A 17,704-nucleotide genomic window follows, 5' to 3' on the forward strand; every position below is an offset into this window, starting at 1 on the left:
ACCCAGGTCATTTATCCTTGATAATATCCATGATAGCAATGGTGGTTTGTCTTCTGCAAGTTGGAATCCTGGAGCTTTTATCTTGCCTATTTTTATAAAATCAACTTTGGCATTTTTTTAGATTTAGTAACAATGATATGAAATATAGTAGCTTTGTCTTTCTATATCCAGTTATACCAACAAGATGGCAACAGAAGCAAGACAGCAAGGCAGGTGAGTGTTTATATGACTAGTAATACTAATAAATTGTATAACATCTGAACTTTAATTTCTGCAACTAAGCAAGCTCTCAGTATAAGAGCATATCAAATTTGTATAATATAGAGAATAAAAAATACAGAAAAACCTGGGTTTTTTTACCTTACCAAATACTTAGAATTTGGAATAACTCTGATAAATAATGAGGTTGTTAAGAGGCAAGTCCTTAATGTCTGACTAAACACGTGGGGTCTTTTTCAGTCAACTTCCTGCAGTAAAGTGCTGCACCACACTGTGCACATGTAGTAATGAAATTTAGCACTGCGTGTAGCAATGGAAATCAGAACTGCACGCAGGAAATTCATGCTTCTAAGTTCTATTTGAAAGTTAAATCCAATAATTTGCGCTTTCGACGCACGGACAAATTGCGAAATGTTTTAGATTTCACATCACACCGGAGTGACACTACGTATTTACAGCCTGATTCTATAGAGCAGCCTGAGCAGCTTATGATAGTTGACGAAAATTACGTATTCATTCGTTATTTTATATTGACTATAAGCAAATTGTTTTAAGAAATAGCGAATTTTCTGTGAAGTGACGCACGCACACACATTCTCTCTCTCTCTCTCTCTCTCTCTCTCTCTCTCTCTCTCTCTCTCTCTCTCTCTCTCTCTCTCTTTCTCTCTCTCTCTCTCTCTCTCTCTCTCTCTCTCTCTCTCCCTCTCTCATGTACGTATACCCATAAAATACAACATTAAGTCGCATTAACTATGAATAAATTATTTGTTTATTATATATATCCACTAAGACCACCTTTCTTCACCTCCAGTTTACAATTTCAAAACAATATATTAAAACTAGATAAATACAAAGTCAGCAATAGTCAACACACAGAACCGACCTAACGCACAGAAGTAAAATACACACAACTTTTACCAGGACACAGCAATGGATGACACACACCACTCACAAGTAGTAGCGAGATATTTAGAATTATATGAAGTATTTTTCAGATAAAGAAGTCCTCAATAAAACAAGGAAAACAATGTGATTTGGGTAATAATGAAAATCAGTCTGACCATTATCGTAGGTAGACCTTGGCGGAGAATACCAAAACGGTTTTTTACGGGATTCTGTCTACCTCAGAAAATATTCACGACATGTAGATCGACGGTATAGCCAACCTGTAGTATTGAAGGACTAACCATGGATGTATATGGAGTGTACTAACACTACTACTATAATTCGCGATCGGCCATCCTAACTGCCACTTTGGTTTTTTACATTTTCGCTCGTCTTTGGAACCTGTGGAAGACCAGCAAAAATACAACAACAACAACAACAACAACAACAACAACAACAACAACAACAACAACAACAAATCGAAATGACAGTTACTAGTAGTTAGTAGCTGAAATAGTGTGAGTAGCGATGCAGTTTTCAGGTAGATGACAACTCTTACAGTCCTGGAATACCAGATCTCCGATAGTGTCACGGGCACGCATCAGAGCTCAATCCATGGCTGTATATGAAAAAGCTTGAGTTGCTCGCTACCATTTTCAAAACAAGAAAACTACACTTCTGTGACTTTAGTTGTGTGTGTTGCCGACAAGATTTCGGAAAAGTCAAAGTACACGAACTTTTGAATTTTTGTATTTAATCGCGTCTTCAAATTAACGCCGTATTTTTATGAACCCAAAAACGTAGTATATAAATGTCGTAGAAAATTATATAATGTGATACCACATATACGTTTGATATTACATTACATTACATTACATTACATTACATTACATTACATTACAATATCTTTTATTACTATGGAAACAACACCATAATATTACACCAAAAATCCTCAAATGAATACGTGAAAAAAGTACAATGCATTCGGCTTGGAGTTAAAATGACACACAGTCTCTAGCTGAGACACAATTTAGGCTAACGTTACTATAGAATCGTACGTTACTATAGAAACGTTAAAAATATGTGTATTGATAATAATAGATAACACAAATTACAAAATGCAGATGATGAACAAAACACACTTACATAAACTCTAAAACTTCTACAAACTTCAAAACTTATCTAAAAGCCAATCTGAGTCGACAGAACGTAATAGAAGTGACTAAAATGTACATAAAGAGACGTGAGGACCTAAACTTCGCTTCGATTTGACCAAAATATTACACCATGGTGTGTAAGATTTAACATGCCTAAGTGGTTGAACTAATACAAAAAATTCTCGATTTGAAATAGGAATTACCATAAAAAATTACGAAACCATAGACTCTGTCCCTTTAAAGGAATACTTAATTTAATACTGTTGTATCATATATTTGTATACTATATATCAAATTTCTCGTTTATGGTGGAAGCATTCCATTTACGTTTTTACGTAATGAAACAACGATTTTCTGAGCAATGTTGGGAACAATTTCATCTCAACAGCGCCTTTGAGCTAATATTGGTGACATAAAACGTATAACATAGCCATCTCTTCAGAAAATAAAGCATTTGTTTTACATTTGGCAGTTTGTTGTGATAAAACGTCTGCGTGTGAATACTGACGAAGAGGGCGCACTTCAATTTGTACGAAAGGTAACGATGTGTAATACTGTTGGTTGCTGGTCGCTATAGTGGTTTTTTTCTCAGAAATCCGTCACAATGTGACTGTGAAATGAACAAGAAACAAACCTCTGGAATTTCGAATTCGAACCAGAATATTATTTATACACTATCATAGAATACAATCTTATTTTTTTTTGCTATAATCGTCCTCACAACAATCCGTCTGAGCTACCTTTTTCTTCTATTGTAATTATATCCACCAAAGTTCGCCAACTTATTTTCCTGATTAACATCAAAGGTCAGCGTTAAAGTTTTCTCATGGTTCTTCTCAGAGTGATCTTCATGAGTATACATAAAAATATACAAAAAAACTTAATTTTGGTCGCAATACTGTTAAATAATCACCGCCCATGATCGACCGTGTATCTTAATACAGTAACGTTTACCAGATTATATTTTATCGTATGCATATCACAGCTTTGTTCATACGAAGACTGCCTCTTCCTGGCTACCATGTGATTTGAAAACGTCTTTGATCTACAAATTCACCGCTTTGTACTACAATTTTTTCTCAGTTTGATCTTCCTCTGTTGCTTTGGTGTTGTCGTCATTCTGAAAAGATAACAAATATAAAGTACATAAACATGTGTCTTTATATATATAAAAGAATGAAATTATATGTATGTATATATATATATATATATATATATGTGTGTGTGTGTGTGTGTGTGTGTGTGTGTGTGTGTGTGTGTGTGTGTGTGTGTGTGTGTGTGTGTGTGTGTGTGTGTAGTCTGGTCTATCTGTGAGTCTGTATCTCTATCAATCTGGCTGCCTTTCATTTATGTCCAACCCGGCAACCGACTCTGTCTGTCTGTCTGTCTGTCTGTCTGTCTGTCTGTCTGTCTGTCTGTCTGTCTGTCTGTCTGTCTGTCTGTCTGTCTGTCTGTCTGTCTGTCTGCCTGCCTGCCTGCCTGCCTGCCTGCCTGCCTACCTGCCTGCCTGCCTGCCTTCCTTCCTTCCTGCGATAGTCTGTTTTACCTTTCCCTCTAATCTCTCCACCTCTATCTCTCTTGCTCTCTAGAAAGATCTCTGTCATTTGATTTAGCTTTCTTTTAAAGAGGCATTAGTCGTCTCTTTAAATCTTTTTTGACTTCAGCTATAACAAATACAGACAGATCTAGAAAAGGACATGCTGTTACCATAGTTATTATGGAGCATGTCGGGGGAGTAACATTCCCCCGGGCGTAATTTAAGGCAGTACAGTAAAATAACACCAAGTTAGCCTTTACCTATGGTAGTAATGACAGGAGTCTTACCTCGCCGTCGTCGATGTCTCTGTATCCGTCCCTGATATAAACATGACGTATTCTTGGGCTTTCACTCCCTATGTCGATTGTTCTTTCCTTTGTTGGTGTCCTACACCAGTAACCTTTCTTCCTTACTGCTGGTGAAGCAGCCGGTGACTTCTTTCCCTGTTGATTCTTACCATTAAATGGCCCAATACTCGGTGGGAGGGTGGTTTTCCATGAAGATTTCCGATTAAAGACAGATGAGACAACTGACGGTAACATACTGCTCATCTAAAAAAAAAAAATAGAAACACAGAATCAAAATATAGTTACTTCATGCACAATAATGATTTTACGTCGCGTTGCAGATCTCGTGAGATATGCAAATATGCCTAGCAACAACGGTTGTCAAACGTGATCGCGGTTAAGTTTTCGCCGTGGCCATGTGCGATGATGTTGAGAACAATAGTGTTGCTAAGCGTTTGACAGCTTGACCACCCTCAAGTGGTTGCTATGGATGCAATGGCTCACGTGAGATCTCGTGAGATCTGCCGCGAGACGAAAAGCGGCTTATTACTGTATGTATAGTACTATGAAAATCAAGCTATTGTTGTTTAATGTGTTACACAAGATTAAATTACACTAGTGGATGATAGCGACTCCTTGATTAAGTGGATCACCCTGTAGTCATGGTAATCAAGAGAGTGTAAACACTGAATGCATGAGTCATCACTTGAGGATTATTTGCTATCACAGACGCCACCCTGCTGTGCGTGTAAGTACACCAATGTGCATTAATGTCTTACATCAACATATTGCAATAACATCAGTAGTTTGTGTCTGTCTTACTTTTCCTAATCATGTCATCATTATGTTAACGCTGCACTCATAGCTGCAAATGTAACCTTTTCTGAAACTTTTTTGTTGATGACTTACTCGTAATAGTATACATCCTGAACAGTAATGAATCACAAGTGAGTAAACATATCTGTGCAGCTGTATACATAATATTGTATCGAATTGATTTTTTGGTCCGCATCCAAAAATTGACTACCCAATGCAAGCATGATATTGACCTGTTACTCTACTACTTATGGTTAAAATCGGTCTATAATTAATATCTACAGCTTCTAATTATTGGTATTTCAACAATTTTTAGATAAAATATATTGTTCGTTGTCTGATGAAAAACACACACTCTAGTTACAGCTAGTGTAACACATGACAAAAATTAACACAGCCCAACAGTTTTTCCTGACCAGTGTAGTTTTCTATATTAAAGCTTAACCATCCATTATGATTTTAAGACTAGCATATTAATAATCGTAGTTTTGATAAATAGCCATATTTATTGCACGGAGGATATATATAACACGAAGATATTAAATATAACGCGTGAAAATAATCTACTTTTTGTTTTTAGTCGCGAAACTATATAAGATAGGCGAGGTGAAATAGATAAATCTATTTTTAGTGACGCGTCCATGGCTTCTTTATACGATACCAAAGTTGAGTAAGTCAACGAGATCTCGCGAGATGCTATTTCTCGTTGAAAGCAGTAATCAACACAAGTGTACTAAAATAAGCCTAACTGGACTTTTCCTTATATAAAATGCACAGTGGGGATAATTTTCCAGAAAATCTAACTTCTTAAAATCTCTCCAAACGTACGCGTAGCCATGACAGTTTGCGTCTGTTCCCTTTGGAATCTTAACCGAAATTTGGGGTCCACTGTCTTGTAATTTGTATTCAAGGAAATCGCTAGTTTTTCATTTTCCACATAGAGTTAACACAGTATTCGGCAGCCATATTGGATTCTAAAATAACTAAATTCATGTTAACATGTTATTTTAAAAAACGTGTACGGTGACCCAAGATTTTTTATTGAGAATAGGCGCATTCCACATTACAAGAAAACGCCACAGTGAACCGTATACCACTTTCTGTGTGTCGTGACAGTGTCGCGAATTTCATTGAAGTTGGTCGAACAACACAAATTGAAATATGTATTGATTCTTTTACCCTTTCACCCCAGTTTAGTGGTTTAAACCCCATTGTCTCAGCTGTTATAGCTGTTCCTATTATCAGGAGAATGGGGGTGGAAGGGTCAAGTTAAAAGATTGGAAGTAATAACTACACCTAGCCGGCAAATGTTCCTGTATAAAGAAACACAATTTGATTTTACAGTACTATTGTCAAGGTAAAAGCTTTTTCAATCATGTCCTTACCCTAACGTTGATAGAAGTCGTGTGGGATAATTGAATAAGTTTGAGTTTATTTAGTTGTCGTTCTATCTGTATTGTTCGATTAACCACGAAATGAGATTACATATCCCCTGAACGAGTAGTTGTAATATCTATGTAACATCTAATATTTTACGAAGGTCAAGGCTCCCAGTTAGATGAGGTATTGGTGAAATTGCAAACGGGCAACACAGTTCACATAAGGGCGATGAATAACCAGATGAGAGGAAGAGCAAGAGGGCTATGAAGTACATTTTACGATGAAAATAAAAATTATATTATGAATAACAATTAGGTGTTATTCCATAATGTTTTTCTTCGTTTAGCCTTTAAAAATGCGGACGACATAGGGGGCTTTTGAGTGACAAACTCTTATAGGTCACGAATATTTTCCGGTTGAATTAGAAAGTATTGGACATAAACTTGCGCAAATTTACTTTTAAAAAGGGAAAATAACGGCGAATTTTGAATCATATTTTGAGCACCAAAGTACGACAGATATTGATTGACAATTTTGTAAGTCAGAGTATATTTTTCCGCTGACACTATTAAGGACTATTCCGTAAAGAAACCGGTAGTTTTACGACGATTTTAAATTAACGCTTTACGACATTTATTCTGACGTATTTACTATTGCAGTTTGTGAAAGATAAGAAGATGCGTAAACGAAATACCTCTTTATCCCCTGTGCTACTGCTGTCTTCATTTCAGACATTATGTAAACGTGATGAAAATGACTCAAAGTTAGGATAAACATGTTGTTTACTCGCTAGTGCGATATAAAACTCAGACAACTTGAAGGAAATGGTCACACTATCAGAGTTCGGGATGTGACAATACAGGACGTAACGAGATATTGTTCATATCGTCTATATTAAGATCCAAACTGTTTTTAAGCACTATATATCATCACTTAAATACCCTCGTGTCGGTTTTTTTTCGTGTTTGTCCAGTCCATGCAGTTTGGGGAGAAACACAAAAATAACCCACCCACCCCTACTTCAGTGAAGACAATTGCAGAATACATCTACCCCACATACGCACCTGCTATAAAAATACTAAATAAAAAGAACAGTAACTGCTATAAACACTATGAGTAGATTTAGTGACAGGTTTGTTGAGAATTTTAAAAAATGGCGTCGTCGCACCATTTCAGACAAACTGTCTTCACCAGAAACAATTAGCTTTTTTTTGGCCTGAGCAAATCTTACATGTACAGTGACCGTTATTTCAGATTGTTAATTAATTAAACAACTTTGCGATCTTTTAAAAAAAATCAATGTGAAACAACATAGATAATGTCAGTGGTAGTCACTCATCAACTGCAGAAAAAAATGTATTGAAAGGTTATTCTTGTACGTACAGGAAGATAGACTAAGTGTCGTTTTTTGTGTGTGCAATTTTATGTTTTTAGTAACAAACAAGGACTTGATCTATGCTGTTGTATGTTATTTTACAAGTGGAACAACACAGTAGAGTTGTTTTATCACTACAAATCAACTTACAAATTCATCCACACCGTCGCTTTAAAAGCTATGTTTTGTTGATGAGACTTTCCACGCTCAATTTGCGAACACAACTGAAGCATTGTTTATTTATAGAGTTTCAGTCACGCTTGATTTCTATAATTTTGACATCACACATAATACATATTTGCCTTTAATCACAACGAACACACATTTGCCGCAATTCCTCCCCATCACGTTAATGTAATATAGTGGGTCTCAGAAATAAAAATCCTTAACTTCTTCGCATGACGTGACTTTGTTCAAGAAAATTGAAACTAACTTTCAGTCAAAATCATGAACAAAATCTACCGTCACTGGTATAAATGTTTTTGAAAAATAGTCGAAATTATTTCAAAATATGGCCATTTTAGAATCCAATATGGCCACCGCATCCTCTATATATGGGGAAATAAAAAGATTAACGATTTCCGTAAAAAGGAGACTGAAAACCTCAACTGTATTTACAAGAATTATTATTTGTAAAAAGACAGTTAAGGAACAAGCTTTCATATGGCAAAGTTTGGAGAAGTTATAGACAATTCGATTTGCAGGGCTTCAACTTTTTTATCGTCAAGTGACATTTTGTTTTGAAGGACCACGTTTTACCTTTCTTACTCAACAAGTCAATATCAATATATTATACAAGGCATGTCAATATCTAGAAATACAAGGCATGTCAATATCTAGAAATACAAGATATATCAATATCTAGAAATACAAGGTATGTCAATATCTAGAAATACAAGGCATGTCAATATCTAGAAATACAAGATATGTCAATATCTAGAAATACAAGGTATGTCAATATCTAGAAATACAAGATATATTAATATCTAGAAATACAAGATATATCAATATCTAGAAATACAAGATATGTCAATATCTAGAAATACAAGGTATATCAATATCTAGAAATACAAGATATGTCAATATCTAGAAATACAAGATATATCAATATCTAGAAATACAAGGTATGTCAATATCTAGAAATACAAGATATATCAATATCTAGAAATACAAGATATATCAATATCTAGAAATACAAGATATATCAATATCTAGAAATACAAGGCATGTCAATATCTAGAAATACAAGATATGTCAATATCTAGAAATACAAGATATGTCAATATCTAGAAATACAAGATGTCAATATCTAGAAATACAAGATATATCAATATCTAGAAATACAAGATATATCAATATCTAGAAATACAAGATATATTAATATCTAGAAATACAAGATATGTCAATATCTAGAAATACAAGATATATCAATATCTAGAAATACAAGATATCTAGAAATACAAGATATATCAATATCTAGAAATACAAGATATGTCAATATCTAGAAATATAAGATATATCAATATCTAGAAATACAAGGTATGTCAATATCTAGAAATATAAGATATGTCAATATCTAGAAATACAAGATATATCAATATCTAGAAATACAAGATATATCAATATCTAGAAATACAAGATATATCAATATCTAGAAATACAAGATATGTCAATATCTAGAAATACAAGGTATATCAATATCTAGAAATACAAGATATGTCAATATCTAGAAATACAAGATATATCAATATCTAGAAATACAAGATATGTCAATATCTAGAAATACAAGATATATCAATATCTAGAAATACAAGATATATCAATATCTAGAAATACAAGGCATGTCAATATCTAGAAATACAAGATATGTCAATATCTAGAAATACAAGATATGTCAATATCTAGAAATACAAGATATGTCAATATCTAGAAATACAAGATATATCAATATCTAGAAATACAAGATATATCAATATCTAGAAATACAAGATATATTAATATCTAGAAATACAAGATATGTCAATATCTAGAAATACAAGATATATCAATATCTAGAAATACAAGATATCTAGAAATACAAGATATATCAATATCTAGAAATACAAGATATGTCAATATCTAGAAATATAAGATATATCAATATCTAGAAATACAAGGTATGTCAATATCTAGAAATATAAGATACGTCAATATCTAGAAATACAAGATATATCAATATCTAGAAATACAAGATATGTCAATATCTAGAAATACAAGATGTCAATATCTAGAAATATAAGATATATCAATATCTAGAAATACAAGGTATGTCAATATCTAGAAATACAAGATATATCAATATCTAGAAATACAAGGTATGTCAATATCTAGAAATACAAGATATATCAATATCTAGAAATATAAGATATGTCAATATCTAGAAATACAAGATATATCAATATCTAGAAATACAAGGTATGTCAATATCTAGAAATACAAGATATATCAATATCTAGAAATATAAGATATGTCAATATCTAGAAATACAAGATATATCAATATCTAGAAATACAAGATATGTCAGTATCTAGAAATACAAAGTATCTCAATATCTAGAAATACAAGGCATGTCAATATCCAAATATTAGAAATATAAGGCATGTCAATATCCAAATATCTAGAAATACAATGCATGTCAATAACTCGAAAAACAAGGCATGTCAATATCTGTTAAGTACAGGGCATGTCGATATTACTGAAACACGACATGATTAACTTCCTATTTCCCACGATATTTACTAGAAGTACACGTCCATGGCCCACAGGTTAAGGAGACGTCTAAGGTGTTTCAATTATGGAAATCCAACCCCCGAGGTGAAGTTTGTCCTAATTGCCTTGAGTGATGCAAAACACAGCACTGTCATTAATTACAACTGAAAATCCACTGGTATTTGCTGTATACAATATAAAGTACATGTAACTTTATAATGCATAACACGTACACGTTACAGGGTTTGAAATGACCCAAGGTTGGACATTCTTGAATATGGTATTTGCTGTAAGCTCATCACGAATCGACCTAATACCGCGGTCAAATTGCCCGATGTCGTCAGCGAATTGCTAATTTTATTATCCTATTTCGCTGACTGCAATTACCGTTGGAGATGTATATCGAGTGTTCGATTCCGTCGTGTTCAGCTAAATATGTAATGAGCGAAAGTAGGTGATGTGAAATTTATTGCTTCTATTTTATTTGATATGCTATAAATAAAATATAATATTCGCTCTATAATAGCCCGTTTATCGGAACATCAATTCCGTTTTTTCTTTCTTCTGTAATCCACACTTGGAAATAAAATCTGAACGTACGACGGAATATTGGCAATAAATCTAAAAGGTACGACGGAATATTGATACTCTTGACTTTCACACGTACATACATTGATTCTATCTTGCTAATCTTCGGTGACGTCACGCTGAATTCACGGCCATGTCATCAAGAAATGAACACATACCAAGAGAACATTTTGGTATTGGAAATTAACATTTAGATTGGATTTGATTTGCATACAACATCCGGTATGAGGGAACGTGAGGAAGATTTCACCACTGCTAATCAGATGACACGTAAATAATGGACGTCATTACAACTAAAACACTGTCCAAATAAAATGATCGACTCTTAAAAATAACGACTTCTTCTAATCGATATTTCTTAATTGCATTCTCGCAAACCAGAGTTATTATTTCTACCACTACATTTCGGAATAAGTACCTGTGGGAGGCTCGTTAAGAACGTTGCCGTAAAACAGGCCGTGGTTTGCGACGATGGATAACTCATGTTCGAATGTACCCACAGCTATAAAACAACCCATATTACCGTAAAACGTCAAGTAATGATTATCGATTATTGTCTGTAGGTCGTGCAGTTCATTACACAGACTTCCCATTATCAATATAGACTACACACATTTAACCTTGCCATCGAAAGAATAATTCCTTCTTAACACCCTCGGGGCATAAATGTATGCTTGTTTCAGCATTTGTATGGCATACTTGTAGTTTCATCATATCTTCTTATTTCAAAATAGTTAGCTTGTGTTATTACTTCTTATGGACTGTGAACATGATGTATATCTTATATAAAGAACCAAATCATGGTATTGATTTATTTTCTTTTGATAAAAATTATCATCATCAGGCCTAACAAAAAGATTGTGTTGTTCCTATCACGCTCAATATTAGAATAGGTGGGGTGGGTAGATTTTTTATTTTATTTTATTTTATTATATATTTTTTCATGTGTAAGAGTCTAGTTCAGGTTTTCCATTGTTTTCCAAATTGTCTCTGTGTTGTTTATTTCTTCCTATCAGCTGTACAGCCATTTAACACATTTAATTATCTTCTATAGCGCCGTTTCTATTATACAAATATTCAAAAGCGCCGAACAATAACAATTAAGCATAAAAAGCATTGGAAAATGAAATAAAATCAAATACGTGTACAGTTAAAACTCGTAAGATACAGATTGGAAGAACAGTCTTATATTGTCTTTTTAAGTCGATGTCAGCTTTCGCATCCACTATTTCTCGCTAGACTTCAAAATTTTTGCGATTTTATCAATTATTTTATCGAATACGTAAAAAAAGTTTAGGGTCGGCAGTGAGGAACTAGGTTAGGTCGGGTAACCGGAACTGAATATTTTTTTAAACCTCATCATCATTATCGTCATCATCGTGGTCGTGGTCGTCGTCGCCGCCACCGCCACCACCGCCGCCACCTCCTCCTCCTTAATATGTTGTGTAATCAAATATACGTGACAAATGACCGTGACACACATTCTGTATTTTTGTATAGAAATATGTGTGTACAACACTCTGTAAGTATGGAGACATGCATGAAAAATTCTGAATGAATACACTTTGATTTGAGTATTTATCGTGATTTAGATTTACAATCAACAAATCTGTAATCACTGTGATCTAGATTTATAATCAACAAATCTGTAATCACTGTGATCTAGATTTACAATCAACAAATCTGTAATCACTGTGATCTAGATTTATAATCAACAAATCTGTAATCACTGTGATCTAGATTTATAATCAACAAATATGTAATCACTGTGATCTAGATTTATAATCAACAAATCTGTAATCACTGTGATCTAGATTTACAATCAACAAATCTGTAATCACTGTGATCTAGATTTATAATCAACAAATCTGTAATCACTGTGATCTAGATTTAGACTTAGCATCTGAAGCACTATGATCTAGATTTTATATAGAATCAACAAATCTGTAATCATTGTGATCTAGATTTACAATCAACAAATCTGTAATCACTGTGATCTAGATTTAGACTTAGCATCTGAAGCACTATGATCTAGATTTTATATAGAATCAACAAATCTGTAATCATTGTGATCTAGATTTACAATCGACAAATCTGTAATCACTGTGATCTAGATTTACAATCGACAAATCTGTAATCACTGTGATCTAGATTTACAATCAACAAATCTGTAATCATTGTGATCTAGATTTACAATCGACAAATCTGTAATCACTGTGATCTAGATTTACAATCAACAAATCTGTAATCACTGTGATCTAGATTTACAATCAACAAATCTGTAATCATTGTGATCTAGATTTACAATCGACAAATCAGTAATCATTGTGATCTAGATTTACAATCAACAAATCTGTAATTACTGTGATCTAGATTTACAATCGACAAATCTGTAATCACTGTGATCTAGATTTACAATCAACAAATCTGTAATCATTGTGATCTAGATTTACAATCAACAAATCTGTAATTACTGTGATCTAGATTTACAATCAACAAATCTGTAATCACTGTGATCTAGATTTACAATCAACAAATCTGTAATCACTGTGATCTAGATTTACAATCAACAAATCTGTAATTACTGTGATCTAGATTTATAATCAATAAACCTGTAATTACCTGGACACAGATTGGTAATCGTCAAATGTGTAGTCGTAGCTTTATAGTACTTAAGATGGCGGTTGCAATGCGACTGTGAAATGTAAACGTACTTAGCCACGATCGCTCGAAAACTGTAAATGGTTAGATCCAATCAAACAATCACTGTAAATATGAATGGGAGACAATTTAATTAACCACTTAACAAGGTATATCACTGTACGTGTGTAATGTACACAACCATAATGTTAAAAAACCCAGCATGTAGTGAAAACATTATGTTATATTACCAAGAACCCAATCACTTAGAAGTCGATTCTGTCGCTCATCTATTATACTATGACTGCATTAATGAAAGCGTAAAAATACGAGAGAAGTGATAGATATGGAACATAACTAATACGAAAGACGGTGAGCAGCTGAACATGGTTCAATATGGCTACATCTTAATTTAATTTGTTTAACATAGAGCAGGTAATATGTGTAGAGTGATGACTGCACATGCAGAGAGCTAGGAGGCACTCTTAATGTCACTGGAGTACAAACAGTTACCTTGTTATTTGAAAAAAACACTGGGACGACAATTTATGACGCTCCATCTACGGTTGATTAAAACGAGGGTGACAACAACACAGAGTTATTTCACACGGCAAATTTCAACACTCTGTCGCTATATTCAGCTAAATATCATGTTTCGAGCAGCCTACGATGTTCTGAAGGAGGGACTCTCTTACATCATAACAATCGGTATTCAGTATAACGTCTTCGAGTTATTTTGTAATTAACGCTGATGTGGCCCTGGGATACGAACATAATCTATCTCTATTACCGTGTAGGATTCTAGTATAATTCATGTACTGTCAATGTATATCATTTATTTGTTTTTGTTGTGTTTTACACTTCACAAAGGTTAACAATAGAATCATTATAGGAACATGAAATTCGATTTCACGAATCACTGCTTTACTTGGTTTGAGGCGGTACCGAGAAAAGATCAACGTTTATAATGTAATTTCGTGAAGGCTGAAGTATCTCTTTGCTAAAAGCTTTCCAATCAGTTGACAAACTCGGATCTGTGTGGAAAATACTTTAATCTCTCTACAAAATACGGTAACTGAGAGTAAATCGCAGTGTTTTCCCTAAAGGCAACAACAACAACACGAAGTGTTGTATTATGCCGTTGATAGATTCATGTCTTGAGTATTTCCACTTCTTCTTTACGTATTCGAATTTCAAATTAAGTGAACTTATAAATTATATTAGTGGTTAGCTTCTAGCTGAACACTGAATTGGAACTTGCAAACCCGCCATGTTGAATGTTGCATCATGGGAAATGTCATAATAAATACTTAGTATTGTAAACAATGCTGTTAAATTGTTTATAACCACGAATGATCAATTCATATTTAGCTTGATCAGTGTGGGAGGTTTATTTCATCGGTAGCTCCATATAAGATATTACGATAACCACAGATAATCCCACAGTCCTTTACGTCTGAGCATGCCCAGTCTGGATTGCAAGTTCCCTATTGGAACACAGAGCGACATCATAATGTACCAACAGTATAATAAATCGACTGAATGACTCAAAATACTACTATTGGCGTCATTAACTTTCTGATTTCTGAATATCTTATCAGCACGAATAATGTTTGTAGCACTGATTACTTATATCATTATCCTATGCGCTTAAATGGCTGCAATGGATTGTATGCTCCACGGGGAGTTGAGGAAGACTAAAGGGTCGTTGTGCCGTTCTGATCCGAGCCAGGGGTAATAATTGTAAAGCGCTTTGAGCACGGAGTGGAAAAGCGCTATATAAGAACCAAACATTAACATTATTACTAGTATTTTTTCACAGGGTATGATTCAACCATAAATAAAAAGGTCACCTGTGTACTGTGTGAAAAGATCCATTTATTTTAGTATTATGAAGGGCCACACCGAATTTAATTGTAATAAGAAGACGTTCTTGAAATCTACATTGGATTGTGACGTGCGCGTGCGCGTGAATAGGGAGAGTGAAATGTACATGAAGGCAAGTGACGTGCCTGAGTGAAATGTACATGAAGGCAAGTGACGTGCCTGGGTGAAATGTACATGAAGGTAGGCGACGTGCCTGAGTGAAATATACATGAAGGCAAGTGACATGCCTGGGTGAAATGTACATGAATGCAAGTGACGTGCCTGAGTGAAATGTACATGAAGGCAAGTGACGTGCCTGAGTGAAATGTACATGAAGGCAAGTGACGTGCCTGAGTGAAATGTACATGAAGGCAAGTGACATGCCTGGGTGAAATGTACATGAAGGCAAGTGACATGCCTGGGTGAAATGTACATGAAGGCAAGTGACATGCCTGGGTGAAATGTACATGAAGGTAGGCGACGTGCCTGAGTGAAATGTACATGAAGGCGAGTGACATGCCTGAGTGAAATGTACATGAAGGCAAGTGACATGCCTGGGTGAAATGTACATGAAGGCAAGTGACGTGCCTGAGTGAAATGTACATGAAGGCAAGTGACGTGTCTGGGTGAAATGTACATGAAGGCAAGTGACGTGTCTGAGTGAAATGTACATGAAGGCAAGTGACATGCCTGGGTGAAATGTACATGAAGGCAGGCGACGTGCCTGAGTGAAATGTACATGAAGGCAAGTGACGTGCCCGGGTGAAATGTACATGAAGGCAAGTGACGTGCCTGAGTGAAATGTACATGAAGGCAAGTGACGTGCCTGAGTGAAATGTACATGAAGGCAAGTGAAGTGCCTGGGTGAAATGTACATGGGTGGGGGAAGTGAAATTTTTGGTTGAACTGTACATGAAAGCAAGTGTGAAATCTAAATGGGGAGGTAAAATGCCTGCAGTGGGTAAATTTAGGGGAAATGTTATACCTGCCCGCAGTGTAAACCGAGAAAATGCAATGCTTGAGTGAAATGGACAAGAAGCAAGTGCCTTGGTGAACTGTAAATGGGGAATGAAGTGCCTGGGTGAAATATACATGGCCACGGGGAAAGTGAAATGTCTAGGTAAAATTACATTTGGGGAAGTGAAATCCCTGAGTGAAATGTATATAAGGAAAGTGAAATCCCTGGGTGAAATTAATTATATTCTCAATGCTCAGTGTATAATAAATGATGTAGGAAATAGCAAGACGTAGTAGGTTCCATACCAGGCTGATGAACGGAAATATACGCATGATTGAGAAACCCACCACGTAGACATTTGATCTACTATAATACAAATTTATCGTTGAGTATTAAGTAGACAGAGAGGCTGTGGTCGTGTTATTTCATTTGATATGTAATTCTACATATTCTACATGATAAAATACACAGATTAAATTCCATGCAGTGACATGACATTTTGAGGTTGGGGGAATCAATATCAGTAATTGATGCCAGAAAATCGTCAGTGATTTGTTATCGTTCGTTTTAATTTCTATATTATCACTGTATTTTAACAAATATGGGGGAGTGTACTATTATGATTGATGTTGTTGACGTAGGTATATGACGAACCGACAGTCTTCATTTCTACATTTCCGATCACTGTATGTCGATGTCAGCAATGTAAATATATTGGGTCTATTAGCCGATGACAATGTGATACACGTTTCACGGATACTTAGAGAACCCCAATTCAATTGGCTAACTTACATGCTAAACGACATTCAAAGACATATAACGCAATGATGTCAGGAAAAAAGAAAGTAGAGAAAGATACGAGTCCAATATTCAATGTAGTAGTAAGATGATATAGAAAACTTACATCGCTGAAAAGAGGATTAATCTGCCGCTTTTTCATACACTACAGAAATTTTGTTTCTTATATATCGCCCAAAAGCAATATCCAGTCTTCATAAAAGCAAAACTGTTCTTGATAAGATTATACCTTAAATAACAAACTGAGCCATTAACTATTCGTGTATATTGTTGAGGCAAAGATAAACACTCACCTTTCACTAATACTGAAGTCCAGAATCTAACGTTGAGTCTTGTGGTCGTCTGCTCGCACTGAAAACGTCTACTTTTGTCTGTTGACGACGAGACGGTATTGAGGTAAAAACAATCTCGCGCATGCGCTTTTGAAATATTACTCATTGACGCTTGGGC

The 17,704-nt window shown here is 34.8% G+C and overlaps 1 protein-coding gene across 2 annotated transcripts; it reads right to left on the reverse strand.

Moving 5' to 3' along the window:
* Positions 1-1,596: 1,596 nt before the first annotated feature.
* Positions 1,597-17,635, reverse strand: LOC144451590 (uncharacterized). Of its 2 annotated transcripts, XM_078142477.1 has the most exons (4): positions 17,548-17,635; positions 13,615-13,758; positions 4,086-4,349; positions 1,597-3,381 (listed from the first exon to the last, which is right to left on the reverse strand). In XM_078142477.1, exons 3-4 carry the CDS (start codon positions 4,347-4,349, stop codon positions 3,328-3,330), a joined length of 318 nt encoding a protein of 105 aa, XP_077998603.1. In that variant the 5' UTR covers positions 13,615-13,758; positions 17,548-17,635; the 3' UTR covers positions 1,597-3,327. The 2 variants fall into 2 exon arrangements, with proteins under 2 accessions (XP_077998603.1, XP_077998604.1); XM_078142478.1 differs by lacking the exon at positions 13,615-13,758 and having other exon boundaries at positions 17,548-17,632.
* Between the last annotated feature and the right edge of the window lie 69 nt (positions 17,636-17,704).

This window comes from Glandiceps talaboti, chromosome 21 (assembly GCF_964340395.1).
Source record: "Glandiceps talaboti chromosome 21, keGlaTala1.1, whole genome shotgun sequence".
NCBI classification, from domain to species: Eukaryota; Metazoa; Hemichordata; class Enteropneusta; family Spengelidae; genus Glandiceps; species Glandiceps talaboti.